This window comes from Poeciliopsis prolifica, unplaced genomic scaffold (genome assembly GCF_027474105.1).
Source record: "Poeciliopsis prolifica strain line A6 unplaced genomic scaffold, Auburn_PproV2 SCAFFOLD002, whole genome shotgun sequence".
NCBI classification, from domain to species: Eukaryota; Metazoa; Chordata; class Actinopteri; order Cyprinodontiformes; family Poeciliidae; genus Poeciliopsis; species Poeciliopsis prolifica.
Window position 1 is genome coordinate 18776517 of NW_026562377.1, and position 14893 is coordinate 18791409.

The 14893-nt window shown below is 38.6% G+C and overlaps 1 protein-coding gene across 6 annotated transcripts in view; it reads left to right on the plus strand.

Moving 5' to 3' along the window:
- Nucleotides 1–14893, plus strand: part of celf5a (cugbp, Elav-like family member 5a) — a 221658-nt gene that overhangs the window by 179883 nt on the left and 26882 nt on the right. For all 6 annotated transcript variants that reach the window (XM_055047006.1, XM_055047030.1, XM_055047013.1 and 3 more), the window contains exons 5-6: nt 17–96; nt 9868–10014. In XM_055047006.1, the coding sequence (XP_054902981.1) occupies nt 17–96; nt 9868–10014 (227 nt within the window). The remainder of the gene's footprint in view (nt 1–16; nt 97–9867; nt 10015–14893) is intronic.

Genomic DNA, 14893 nt, shown 5'->3' on the forward strand with positions numbered 1-14893 from the left:
CTCCTCTTTCTTCCAGGTTGCGCCTTCGTCAAGTTTTCTACACACACTGAGGCTCAGTCTGCAATCGGCGCCCTGCACGGCAGCCAGACCATGCCTGTGAGTACAGCTCGAACAGACGCACGGTTCTTTTCAGAAACACTCACACAAAACACAAAATTGCTCGTAATAGCTACAATGCATCTCAGAAGTTTACATAAGCCTAGACTTGGCAAGAATGTTTTAATTTTAGTTTATGATTATTTATTTTAACCACTCTAGACTGTTGATCCAACATCATGTTATAGGAAAACAAGAATTTGAAGCACAAAGTTATACTCACTGTGAATTCTCTCTGATCTGTACTATCAAAATTATGACAGTGCATAATTTGAACCTGGTGAAACTTGAGAGCTACCATTTTCTTTAGTTTGTTCTATTTGTTGACTCAAAGTAAGGTTGAGGAATGTGGAGAGATTTCTCTATTTTCATTGTTCTGACCTTTCAGGTGCAAAACAAACAAAAAGACTGTGCTACTAGTTCTTTGTATGAAGATCTCATTTTGACTACTCCAAAACTACTTATTGCCACAGTGGGCAAATATGTTAATCTTAGTTTTGTTTGACAATAGAACTTATCTCTATAATCCTTTTTGTCTTGTCTGAGGAGGGGTCGCTTCAAATTTCATTCAAGCTGGAAAGTGTCCATTTTAGAGAAATGGACATTATCCCTTCATTGTAATCAGACACTTCTCCCCAAATATAAACAATAAATGGATATCCCAGTCACAAATTTTCCTCCAAAAATGACTTTTTATGATGTAGTTAGTGAGAATCTGACCAGGAGAGTTAGCCTTTCCTCTGAGCTCTCACAACTGTGGCTTTGTTGTGCATGAATACTGTATGCTGCTGCCACTGAAATCCAGTGTGAGATTCCATTTTCTCCACTGTTGTCCTCTTGCCTTTCTTGTATCTGCCACATGAATCACCCATCGGCACAGGTTCTCATACTCTGAGCAACCAATGTTCACAATAACAATATTACAGGATGTTGCTAACATTTTAAAGTGCTGGGAGTAGTAAGTGTCAATGAACCTACATTGTTTTAATTGCAAACCTAAGGATAGCGCTTCCAGTACAGAATGTCAGTGATGCTGACGTTTCTCGTCATTGTGTCGAATACACTGGGACTGAAAACACACCTTTAAGCCTCTCCTTGAAATCGTAATGGAAGTTGAACTATTTTCAAAGGGGAGAAATGTTTCCAAGTGTTTGAGTCTTAAAAGATGCCTGATGGAATAGATTAAATCAGTATTCAGAGGTTCCACTTTAGTAGTGCTGATGAATATATTTGAGCCTAATTGTACAATTTGAAGATTTGAGAAAATTCACAATAAATTTCAACCTGTTCACCCAATTCTTGTTTTTTTTTTTTTTTATAATTTCAGCGGTTAGTCACATTTTTATTCCAGCTGGTGTCCCTCCTTCCACTAGTATCAAATACATTAATAAAAGTTTAATATCTCTGACATTTCTGCCCCCTTTGAGTGTATGTAAACTTCTTGATTCATCTCAAGTTATGCAATTTGAACACATAAAGTTATACACATACCATCTGCAAACACTGATGCATGCAAAAGACCTTTGCTCTGATTCTTTAATTAGCAAAGTACTTAAAAAAAAGCTAAACCTATATCCAGATAAAACTGTTAAGAGTCATAATTGAATTTTGGGTGAGTCATCAATCAGCAGCTCTGCTTGCATAATCTGTGAATAGAAATCCAGTGTGAGATTACATTTGCTCGTTGTGTAAGCACACTGTGTCCTCTAAATTCTCTCTGCATTTGATTTACTGTGAGCACACAAAAAAAAAAAAAAAAAAAAACACCCTAGTTCTCATTTTCATGTGGCTTGTGTTTAGTCATAGTCCCTATATATACCTGATGGTGTCAAAATAAAAGCTACTGGCGTTGCACCCAGGACATGAAAGGAGTTACTCTCCGTGACATTTAGAAGGAGGACGGGGGAGTCACGTCTTGTATTATACAGTAAGCTGAAGTACAGTATGCTCTGTTTTTGTCCTGGTCTTACTTTCCTTAGCTTCTCAGAGATCCTGAACTCTTTCGACCCTGTGTCACAGGTGTTGTGTTTCACTGTGTGATTTCATTATTAATGGTTGTAGCATGTTGGGAACAGAGAAAGTGGAGTGGGGGCTTCCTAGAAGCCAGCTGTGCCATCTTGGCGCAACTTTTGAGTCAATCTAAGTGCAAATGGCTGCTAGTCATAAAGAATGCCTGTGAATGTCCATTTTCCATAGATACCCTCCTTCTGTGTTGTGCTTTCAGCCTATCTATGCGAGCACTCTGCCCTCGCTCGTCTCTCTTTGGCAGCCTCTTGGGATATTAAGGAATAGACTTGTTTACTCCACCTTTCACCACATTGGCTTCTGAATTATTCATCTAACTATAAGCAGGGTGCTGAAGGGAAGGGAGGGGAGGAAAAATTAGGAGGGCGAGAGAAATAGAGGCAGAGGGAGAATGAGTGAATGGACAGGATTTATACCTCCTGCTCCGGGTAAATTGATTATAGAAATCTGATCAGCATCTCATATCCTGTGGATGGGGGAGGAGAGGGCACAGTTGCCTGCCTCTCTGAGATTAGCAGACCAACGGTGGACTATTATGCCTCAGCAGGACAGCGCTATTCACAGCAATACGTCCATCATTGTAGCAAAGACCCTGTGAAAAGTCAGGGAGCACACATCCTATGTGAAACACACATAGTATTTATCCACAAGCATAATATTAAAGTTTATATTGATCTCAACTTTAGATAAGTCTCGTAGCAACTTAAAAAAAAAAAAAACAACACGAAGAAATGAAATACTGCCAGTTGTCTGGCTTATTAAAAAGCAGTTTTCTCAGTCTTACATAAAAGACTAATAAAACTGTTCCACTAAACTAAATCAGCTATGTGTGTGCACTCTGCACTTGCTGCCACTTCAAGGCTATGGCTGATAGCCAGAGTCAAACAGCTTAGAATAAATAATGTCCAGCCAATAGTAGCTGTGGCCAAGGTGTAAAAGTGCATTGCATGCTAACGCCGCAACCAGACATGGCAGGTTTATAGATCAGCTGCCAGTCCAGAAAAGCATGAGGTTAGCCTCCTTAGAGTTTATGAGTGTGCATAAATTCACACAGGTGTGTATGTGGATCTTTGCATACATAAATGTGCGCAAACAGAAGTGCTGCCACCTCCTCACCAGGGTCAAACATTCCCTGACTGATCTTATTTCCCAGGACTTGAGCAGAATACATGGTGCTTTTCATTTAGAAGGACGTGGGTGTAATGTGCATTCTCTGTGTTTGTTGGAGGAAAATGCTTCTGGTCTGTGTGGATGCAGTGCCTTGGATTTATGCCCTTTGAACATCTTTTGTATTTTGTCATGTCAACACCAACCCCTATAAACTGCTATGAACTGCCATACTTTAGCATCCTTTTATGAAATAAAGGTGTAGAGTGCACTGAACTTCAGTCTCAGTGTAAAACCACTGAAAATAGAGAAGCAATGCTCATCTGTGACTGGAGCCCCTGACAATGCGACTTTTTGAAATCAGATCTGAATAAAACTTTCTGGGAATACCTCCACAGAGATGTGAAGTAATGCACAGGTTGTGAAAGTGTATATGTGTAGAAGACACAAGGTCAAAGTGCATGTGCGTATCAACAACATGCTAAAATCCCTGCACCCCTGGTAGGACCACTACAGCAGATTCAATGTGTCTTGGCGGTCTAGTCCAAAAAGCAATGCAGTGTCCTCTAAAGGTCTAACCTTTTCCCAATCAGCATCTCAAAGTACCATCAGCTTCCAGACAGCGGCATCATTCTTGGTTTTTATTTTTGAATTCACCACTTTACGATTATACACAACTCTGTTTTGGTCTGTCACAAATTAAGGAATAGACTTGTGAAGTAATTTCTGGGATGTGCTTTAACTTGACAAATTTCAAGGGTTATAAATACTCTCCTGAAGTGCTTTTCGAAAGTGCTCCCATGGAGGGAGAGTTAGTCATTGATAACTTGCAAAAAGGGAAAAAAAAGAGTTGTAATAGTAACAAAATCTTTCTTGAAATTCAGGAATCAAATCTCATCAGCAGGGTCAGTGTAATATCTTTCACTGAATCTGCATGCCACCCGACTACTCTATGCTACAAATGGAAATTTCTTCATATTCCAAGCCATCCCTTGGCCGCCATTAGCTACCGTGTGCACACACTTACACATTTTTATTCGAGGGTATCAGCAGCTCAATTAAACATTTACGTCCATAGCTGTTGAGTAATTTGCTGAGATTCAGCTAGACTTTGTAAAAAGTAGGTCTCAGGATAGACTTACACAGAGACGGGAAAGGGGGTGATGGTATGGGTCAAGCCCACCGAGCCATGTTAATTTTTTATTTTATTCTATTTTTTTTTTACTCCATATCCATGTCGTATGAATTCCAGGCTTTTATAGCTGACACAGGCACAGGATGATCTCACAATAAAAGAAAGCAAATAAGGTGAGACTACTTTAGCAGAGAGAACCGGGTGATTGAGAATGAAGAAAAGAAGAAGGATAATAACTCATCACCAATATTCATATTTCCTTAAATCTTAAGATTCCCTTAAATCTTCTTTATTACAGAGAAAACACATTTAATATTCTGTAAAATTGGCTGTTTCATCAAGCTCAGTATTTAATTGTTTTTAATGATAATATACCAAAAGTAAAAAAACAAAATCAAACATCTATAATTCCAACAAATTATAGATGTTTTTGCTGCCAATTGTTGATATTTTCCATTTATATTTCAAAGCTAAGCTCGAACAAGTCTATCAGTAGTATTTCCACTTTTTCCATTTGCAGTACCTGAGTCACAAACTGCAAAGACAATTTGTCCTGCAAACTTTCTTTCACCTCTAGTGCAGATTATATTGTAGTAACATGCCTTCACGCAAAAAAAAGTGCTTTTATGAGGAACAAAAACTCTGAGTTTTATGTAATCAGAAAAAGAGATGGCTCCATCAGTTGCTTTGTCCAGGAAAGAGACACAGTTAAACACTGGAACGCTCGGCTAAGAGTACTTTCTATAGAAACAAAAAACAAGAAGAAAGAACCAGCAGAAGACTTGGTACTAACCCAGCTCTATTTTTTTTTCTAAACACAAATGCTTGCATGCATGTGTTTAAAAGTAATGAAATTCATACACAAAAATGAACCTTAATCTTCCTCACTCTCATAAAATTGTGAAGCTTGGAAAGGCACCAAAAATTAGTTGTTGGCAATTAGATGATTGCTGAAGAGCCCGTCTTTCCTTTTGGTACAGAAAACGTCTCTGTAGTGCCTCTTTATCCCCCCTGTTTTAACTCCCCTTCCTTCAGTGGCTCCCCTTCCTTCAGTGGCTCTCAAGGCAGCTGGGAGCCGCCCGGCAGGGGGATTCTGCTCACACTTGGAAGCTTAAAAATTTAATGAGACTTTCACTTCACACTCCATCCTCTTCTCTTTATAGCGATGGAGATTCTGCACGCTGATTCCCTGACAGGCTTAAATGGGAAAACCTCAGAGATAAACAAATGTGGCAATGGATGCTTGGCCAACAAGCCCCGAGATTCAGGTGTCCCGAGGAAAGCCAGTGGGAGGCACAGCTTCAGTGTCCTGGGCTCCTAATGGAAAATATTTCCAAAACGAAAATGCTACGAGAGAATGTCACACGATGCTAATATGTAACCAGAAATGTCAGTTGACAAGAAACCTTGTTTTTTTTTATTATTCAGGGAGGAATATTCGTGTTTTGTTTACAGAATAGACTTGACTGCACAGATTCTAAATGTTCAGATTATGCATCTCACTTTTCTCTTGGAAAGGCACATCATCAACATGCAGTTCACATTACCAAAAGAGTGATAGTAATTTTAAGATTTCTAACATTCAGCCTGTGATACAGCATTCATACACTGATCACATGCTTTTATCTTGTATTAGTTTAACCTGATAATCAGGGTTATGATCCACATGTTATTTAAAGGGATAGTTTGGGATTTTTTATGTTTGATTCTTTAAAATGTCTTTCAGCAAGTTTTAGATCATCTGCGATGAATAGATCTCTGGGTGCATTAGTCTAGTATAGATTAGTTGGATGTCAAAGATAGCAGATAGGGGCCAACACCAAAGCAGACATCGACCACATTAGAACAACACCAAGTTCAAAACAATCATATTGATTGGTATTACTTACAAGGATAATAACGCATCACAAATATTCATATTCTCTGAAACGTACGGAGGAAAGAGCATGTAAAGCATTTTGACTCATGGTGTCTGAATGATACAATGACACTAATACTAAGTAATACAATGACACTAATACTAAGTAAGTGAAGGTTGGAGGAAGGTTGGAAGAAACGTTACTTTCACACAGGAAGTTGTCTTCCTATGTGAAACACATTCTGTGAAATTGTGTATGAAGCTAGTAAGGAGTATTATAGAGGTTTTTAAAACCAATTTGATTATTTCTTTTTTTAACAATGCATTCTTTTTCTGATAGATACTGACTTTGGTCACAACTCTAGATTTTCTTTTCGTGATTTTTGTTTCACAAAGGAAGATCAAAAGGGAGGCATGAACTCTTGCCTGATTTTTCATGGTAAATAATCAGGAGTTTCATTTAAAATAACCAGCCTGGGTTTTAAAAATTCATGAAATAAGATTCCCATTAACCTCGATTACATTTTTTTTTTTTTTAAATTGGAGTTATTTTATCATGCTAGAAATCTGCTTTGGTCGTGACCCCCCTCTTAGACCAGCCATTACATTCATCCTCAAAGTCCACCTAATCTGAATGCATCATTAATGAAGATGCAAAGAGAGTGATAAGAGGTAGTAATGTGTTGACTGGTAATGACCTTTACCAGAATCTCACTTGAGAAATCCTGAACTAACCTTTTAAAGTTTGAGAAGGATACGATTAACATACAGTTCACATTACCAGCTCTGTAATAATATTTTTAACTGTGAGACAGCGTTAAAATATTTAATATGTTATAGTATATCTCATTATTACTCTAGTCATGCACTGCTCCATCCTGTACTTCTCCAAATGCTGTGGATGCTGGATCAAAAAAGGTATAACATAAATCTGCACAAACTTGACACAGCACATTGTGCTGGTAATGTAACACATGCTTATTTAAAAAAAAGTCTTCTGAGCTGAATCATTTTGTTTTGAATGTCACTTTGTAATAGATATATAAAAAAGTGAGGTTCTATTCCATCCAGTGAGTCATTCAGCTAAATAGACAATCAGTCATTCAGTCAGAAAGCCAACTAATCAACTAGCCATACACCTGCAGTCTTTCAAGCCTGTGATTCAGCAGAGCAAGCCTGGAGGAGGGCAATGGGAGGGAGGAAATATTGAGCAAAGTGGGGAGAAAAGGGAGAAGAAGAGCATAAAATCTATAAACTACAGTCGAAAGGTCCAGTGCCTGTCTTTGGGTATCTTTTGCTCTCTCTGGATGTCTTTATTAGCTGGAGACCTTAGTGTGATAGAAAAACCACAGACAAGAAAATTAAAAACATAATGAATGTGGTGTTAATAATACCTGACATTATGGATACCATTTGGAACAACATGCTTGCAGTCCATCATTGCTGTACCCCATCCACTCCCAAATACCCACAGTTTAGTTCCGACATATCAGAGGCCAACCGCTGTTATTGACAGTCTTGCATCAATTTCATGGGGCTTCTTATTATGCTTGACACACAACCTTTCTAAACTGTCAGAACAGAGTAATATTATGGCCTTTTATGTGGATCAATTGGCCAGTTTGGGGCGGAGAGGGCAGGAAGAAGGCGGAGTACACAAAAGGTCAACCTTGGCTCTCAATCATTTGAAGATTATTAATGAAGGATGAAGTTTGCTAATGAATGCATAGCTGGAGCCTCTGCCAAGAAGAGAATAAAGAATAAAAACATCACAGGATAGAAAAGAGTTCCCTTATGACAAAAAATCTCATTTGAAAATTGGGTCCAGATGTGTAGAAGCAATTGACCGCTACCTACATAACAGATCCTGATGCCTTTATTGATAATTGCACTTCAGTTTGTACGGTACAGTACCAATCAAGTGTTTGCACAGAGTTACCATTGGGTTGAATATCATATTATTTGAGCCTTTAAGGACAGATTTGTTAAAGCATTTTCTAATGCCGGAAACACTTAAACTGATTGCTTTTTAAAATTTTATTTAGGTTTGAGTCAGAAAGTCAAAACTTGAACACTGTTTGGTTTGGTGCTCCAGCAGCAAACAAATATCAAAATTGGTTTTGGAATGAAATGAGAGTAAACATTAATCTTCAAAAGTGTTCCTACTCTCAACTCTACTATAATCTACAATATGTCATTTGACCTTTTGACTACAGTTGTGATTTTATTTCTGTTAAACATTCAAAGATTAACTTGGTGGAGTGCTTTGGAGTCCTGTCCATCTACATAACATGAAAACATTTCTCTTTTAACCCAGGAACTTATGGCTAAGCATTCTCCTTTGTTGTTTTCTTTCTTCTCCATCAATTTTTAAAATAAAGTAACAACAGACAATCACACCAACACCATCATTGTAGAAGCTTCAATTAAGTCTAAGTTCATTCAGACCTTTAGGATAAATTATGTTTATATTTCTTATGATCATTTATTAGGATAAAAATGATTACCAGTTAAATCTCTCATGCATCCAAATTTGATATATAGTTTATATTGGCCTCTTTCGTCTTATTCTTTAAGCTACTTGTAGATAAGTAACATTCGTATCATTTTTATTTTGAAATAAACCGTTAAACTTTATCAAGAGGATAAAGTCTGGGAGTTTTTTGTTGTTTCATCATCCAGTGGACTGAAGGGGAAATACGGAGAGCGTCAAGGTTATGGCTTCATTAATTACGACCCTGAATCATGTTTGAGTATTCTTTTTTTTTTTTTGAAATGCTGTCTTAAGTTATAGCAGGATATAACCAGACATACACACCCAAAAGTCATAAAGATCAGCAAGATGTTTTAGCAAAATGTAAGAAAACCCTTTACATTCTTTTTGGTCAGCAGTGGTTTTTGACTCTAAGCGCCTGACAAATGTCATGTCTGAATGTGGCTCATGAAAACCGAACTTTATTAAATAGTCAATTAAAAGTTTATTATCTCAGAGTTTTAACTTGTATGATTGTTAAATGAAAAAAAACAAAACAGTTCAGTTGCATCATTAAAGGTACAAAATTATTCATCGATCCCTATAGACCAGAAGTCGTGCCGTTTTGTGTCAGAAGAATAGAAAGTCGAGTCAAATTGAAGTTTTGTGTTAACCAGACTGCAGCTGCTTTGCTTCAAGTGATTTTATGATGGAATGAAATGAGGCTTCCCATCTTCTCATCTGCTTATGGAGCTGTTCATTCAATAAGCACACTGTATTTCTACTCATATTTCATAGTCCCATGCTCTTGTATGTCAGATAAAACCAAAAGAAACCTCTCTGGTAATAAAAATGAGCAAAGATGTTGCAACTGAGGCTTCCTTCACTAACAATGGAGAAGAGGAAGTTGTTGATCAGCATATTGGTGTTAATATTGGTTGGTGCTGCTAATAAACATGAAAGCCTAAAACATTTCAAATAACAAATGACATCACAGTTGCTTTTCATTTGGGTACTTTGAAGCTGTTTCTACAATCACCAGACATATGAAACTGATTGGAAATATAGTGTAATGCAGTTTAATGTTTTTTTTTTTTCTTGGCTGTGTCAAGTACTGTTTGAGGTATTTTCAGAAAAAGCCCCTCATTCTTTTCCCCTCTTTCTTTCCTTCAGGGCGCTTCTTCCAGCTTGGTGGTCAAGTTTGCCGACACAGACAAGGAGCGCACCATCAGACGTATGCAGCAGATGGTGGGGCAGTTTGGCATCTTTAATCCAGCCATCGCCCTTCCCTTTAGCACCTACAGCTCTTACGCACATGCGGTGAGTTGGAAAAAGCACGTTACACAGAAATGTAAAATGTAGAGAAAACCAGAGTGCAGTGATCATAAACTATTGTAATACCAGATGTAATTTAATGTGTAAATAATGTGGCAACACAGACAGTGTTCTCAGAGTCGTGCAATATTTGCTTTGCAACAGCAAAAATCTTGGTCAATGCTTTATTTCATAATTAAACGCAATCGTTTACAAAAGATAGTATTGGATATGTGAAACAAACGGCTTCTATTGTGACACTGTTGACTGTTATTTAAGAAGGACAAAACACAAGCTGTCAGATGATGTGTTGAATTAATTGCTGCTGCACTGTCTTCTTTTGTTTCATCTTCATGGATCCGGGAAATCCAAAAGGAGACGAGAAACGAATAAGTCCAATTTATGTAATACCCATTTAATCTTTAGTGCTGTCACTTTGAAAATGTACATCTGATTATCGACATATTCCTTTAGTGTTTGAAGGGTGAAAAAAAAATATAATATTGGCTTGCATTGCTAGCATTAGTTGGCATCAAAAGAAATAAGAAAAATGCAACCTTCAATTACGACTTTGTAGACGAAAGCAGAGTTTGCGCCATTATGAATGGAAGTTGTGCCTTATCTCCCGATGGTATACCTGGTTATCTTTGGCAAATATTAAGAGCTTTTTTCCTCTACTTAAACACAAGATTTTTGTTTAAACGGTTTTATGTGAAAACATGCTTACAGGCACAGCAGCATGCACATACAGCACCTATTAAACTTGCATATACTCTGAGGTATCAGGTACAATTTGAATATCCAGCATTTACAGTGTCATCCATCTATCTGCTACTTCTATTTCTACCTAACATTATTGCATTTAGAGCTACTGAGGTCCGTCTTTCTTTTGAAATCAAGCTATACTCTGTATTTTTGATTTAAGGCTTATAGCACTGTTTTGATTTAAATGTGAACATGTGAAGGGGTACTCATTGTCTAGTCGTCATTAAGTAGGTGATGGGCTCATAAATGTTATTCACATCGTGTTCCAAATTATTAAGCAAATTGGATTTAAGTGTCATAAAAATTACATTTTTGTTGTGCTATTAAATTTATAGATGGTGTTGTGTGTCAGGGTTCTTTGAATTGCAATAATTAATTTCAGAGAGCTGGTTGATTAGTTCATCCGATGAACTCAAAGAAGGATGTTCCATATTATTAAGCAGGCCACAGGTTTTAAGCACTAGGGGAAAGAGAAAGGATCTCTCTGATGAAACTCATCAGATAGTGTAGCTATGAAAGATATGAAAACAGAGGCTTGCGGTGCATGAAGCTGCAATTGGGCCCCTAAACCGTTCACAAGCAGAAACGGCGGCAGTGGGCCCAGCCGTACATGAAGATTAATTTTCAAACAGACTTGTTCACTGACTTGAACTCATGGTGTGGTCACCATCCTCCTCTGACCTCAACCCTATTGAGAACCTTTGGAGTTTCCTCAAGCAGAAGATCTGAGGGCTGAATGCAGTTCATATCAAAACAGCTCTGGGAAACTTTTCTGACATCCTGCAAATAAATTCAAGGAGAAACTTTCCATAAACTCACAAGTTCAATGGATGCAAGAATTGTCCAGGTGATATCAAAGAAGTGGTCCTATGTTAACATGTAACTTGGCCTGTTAAGATGTTTTTGATTGAAATGGGTTTTGATTTTAGGCCACTTAATGCTGCACATTCAAAGAAAAACCGTTTGTAGTTCTTTATAGTCCATAAAATGTTTAGAAAATCTGTTGTGCATAATAATTTGGAACAGTGCATTTTGAGTTTTTTTTTTATTTTTGATACTGTTCTCATTTTGTTCAGCAAAATTTGATTTATACTGTAATAGTTCATTACTTCAAAATTATACTGACCATCATTTGCAGTGACCATTTCAGAAAATCTCAGAAAATATCACTTGCATAATAATTTGGAACACGGTGTAATGAGTTGAAATGATGGGGTTTGATTGATGTCAATTTCAATACTGCTACCATTGCTGTGTTTACATATTTACAATTACAAACACACACAGCAAAAATGTAAGGATTGTTTTAATTTTTTGAAAATCTCTTTAATGTAATTATGTTAGTTTGAAATAGTTACACTCATATTACATTTGAATCAGAATAACCTATAAATATTTCTGAGTAAACGTCCCAATACTACTAACTAGTTCCAACTCTGTAAAATTTCACTTTACATCTTTGTGATTCTAGCTGTATTCCACTTTATCAAACTTTGTTACAGATTTCCTTCTCTTTGCGGCAGAGCCATTATGCCCAGACCTCCGATAGGCTCAGCATGTCGGCATGTGCACCTTTAGTTAGCCGTATCCTACAACCTCTTCATCAGCTCTCTCCTCCCACATCGCCCCCACCCCCTCAAGGCGTGACATTATACACACACAGCAGACCGCCGCACTTTGATGAGTTCAGACAGCCTATGAACCCCTCTCTGCATGCCCCTCCACCCATACATTGCCTCTCCCTCCCCCCTCCCGCCGTCCCTCTTTCCAGTCCCACAATGTGCTGTGGGCTCACCCTGAATATTCCACAGACAACTTATCTGTACACAAACTTTCTTCTTTCCTGCTGAAGAGAAGCGCATGTGGAGAGAACCCCCACTCGCACAGCTTACACGCATACACCTGCAGACTGCCTGCTTGAAGGACAGTGAAATGAATTTAAGAAAAGCTTTCCATCCTGCACTGAGATAAAAAAAAGCATGGCATCTGTGGGGAGACACTGCATAAATGCAAAAAATAATACATACATTGTACAGAATACACTTTCTGGAACGTAGTGTTATGACTTAATATTTCTCATCATCTATCTGAATATATATATGAGCAGTATCAAAATGGCAGTATTAATTGTTGATGTTAGTGATGTCTTGGGGGCCTATCCATTTCCCTCATTTTCATATCACAGCCGTGGGACCCACTGTGAAATTTGCAAATTGACCATCCCGGAGTAATTGCGAGGCCATCTCTCGTGCACTCTCTACTAAAACTCCCACCTTCATTACCATTCATGAAATGCAGCCCTTTCCGGGGAAATGTGGAGAAATGCAAATGTTTAAGGGGCGATGGAGGCCACGGCGGTCTGCAGGGAGACCATTGTGCACCGCTCTGGTTGGCCATGACTTTTATTTACTGTGGCAGAGACCCGTGTCGGCTCATAGAGATGCACACAAGAGCATACACACTTGCGCACACTGGGCAGTGAGTTCGCCCACCAACAACCGTCACCCACCCCCAACCCCTCTCTCTCTCTTTCCCTGGTACATGCATATAATATGACAAAGAGCAGGACGGTGCTTGGAAATTGAGTTCGGAGCAGAAGACACAAGGGCTTGAGGAATACGTCAGCATCACAGGGAGAATCGGTTACCATTACATTCAAAGCAGAAAATGTAGGTATGTGACGGTCTCTTTTTGTGTTATGATTGTGAATAAAGGAGACCCAAACGTAAGGAATCCACCAAAATACAGAAATTTGCTGCAGAAACAATTGGCGAGAAGGAGTCTTTGGAGATAAACTCAACCTAACTTTTAGCTATGGATTTTTAGTAAAGTCATTTCATCTTACTGTGCATATTTAATGAATCAAAACACTGGTCTGCGCGTTATGTAACAAGTGCAGTAAAGAGGACTTGTACTTTCAAAAAAAAAAAAGAAAAAAAAAACTTGTGCATTGATTTTCTATATATGAGACTCATTCGCGCTGGATTCACACGCATGCTGTGGAGTCTTGATTTCCCCTGCAGCCAGAGTGCGCTGAAGTGATACGATTAATGTTTCTTTGCTGCAAGATAAACTACACATATTACCCCAAGACGAAAATCCTGCAGTGACAGAAAAAGGACTTTATCTCCAAAGACACACAACACGCTCGCCTACTCTCCATACACACTGGCCAAGAGAAGATGAGGTAGGGTAGCATAGGATACAGACATGGGGAAAGATGGTATATATAGCTATAACCAGTGAATACAGTAAATGGTAAAATTCAAAGAGCTACCTCTCCGCTACAGCAGTGGATAGGATTATAGAGTTGAGCTGACAGCCAGTAAATTGGATTTTAGTCAAACCAGGAGGGGGAGGAGGGAAGGATGGAGGCTCAGAACACAAATTGAGGAGGGGTACAACACTGACAACATGTGCCAAAAGTGAGAAATGTGCCATTTTTACGACAGGCAGAGACACCGGCGTGCTCTGACAGGAGACAACCTATTTGCAAAAGAAGCCGATTTCAGCCAAAGAAAGCAAGAGAGCGAGAATCCATGTTTCAATCTCGAGTTGGTGTTGAATGATAATAGCTCTCCCAAGAAAACGCAGAGTTCAGGTCTTAAAACAACCACTTATTAGCTTTTTTTGTTTTGTTTTCCCCTTTCTGAGACACAAACACATTTGAACACTTTTTTCCCCCCCTTATCTTCTGAGATGGTTTCAGCCAGCCATTTCAGCTCTGCATGACTACAAAAGTGTGTCACAGGGGCAAACAAGAAGAAGAAGAAAAAAAAGAGAGCGAAACAAGTAAGAAGTTTAAAATTTGAATGCATCATAAACGCCTTCCTGAAAACATACATTAGGCAAAATGCAAGAGTCAAACAAGAAGAGAGAGGGAATGGTTGGAATTGGTGCTAATAGTGACAGTGAGCGTGGGTGGATGAGAGGGAGGAGGAGGACGGCTGTAAGCTCCCATTAGGAAACATCTCCCCCTGTCGGACGATTCTGCGTTCAAACTGCCACTCTGTGCGGGGGAGAGAAATGATGGCCACAAATTATAGCATCATTTGGCTGTACTGTAAACTGCCCACACGCATGCACATGCCAGGCTGTGTGAGTGTGACCTGATTTTGCT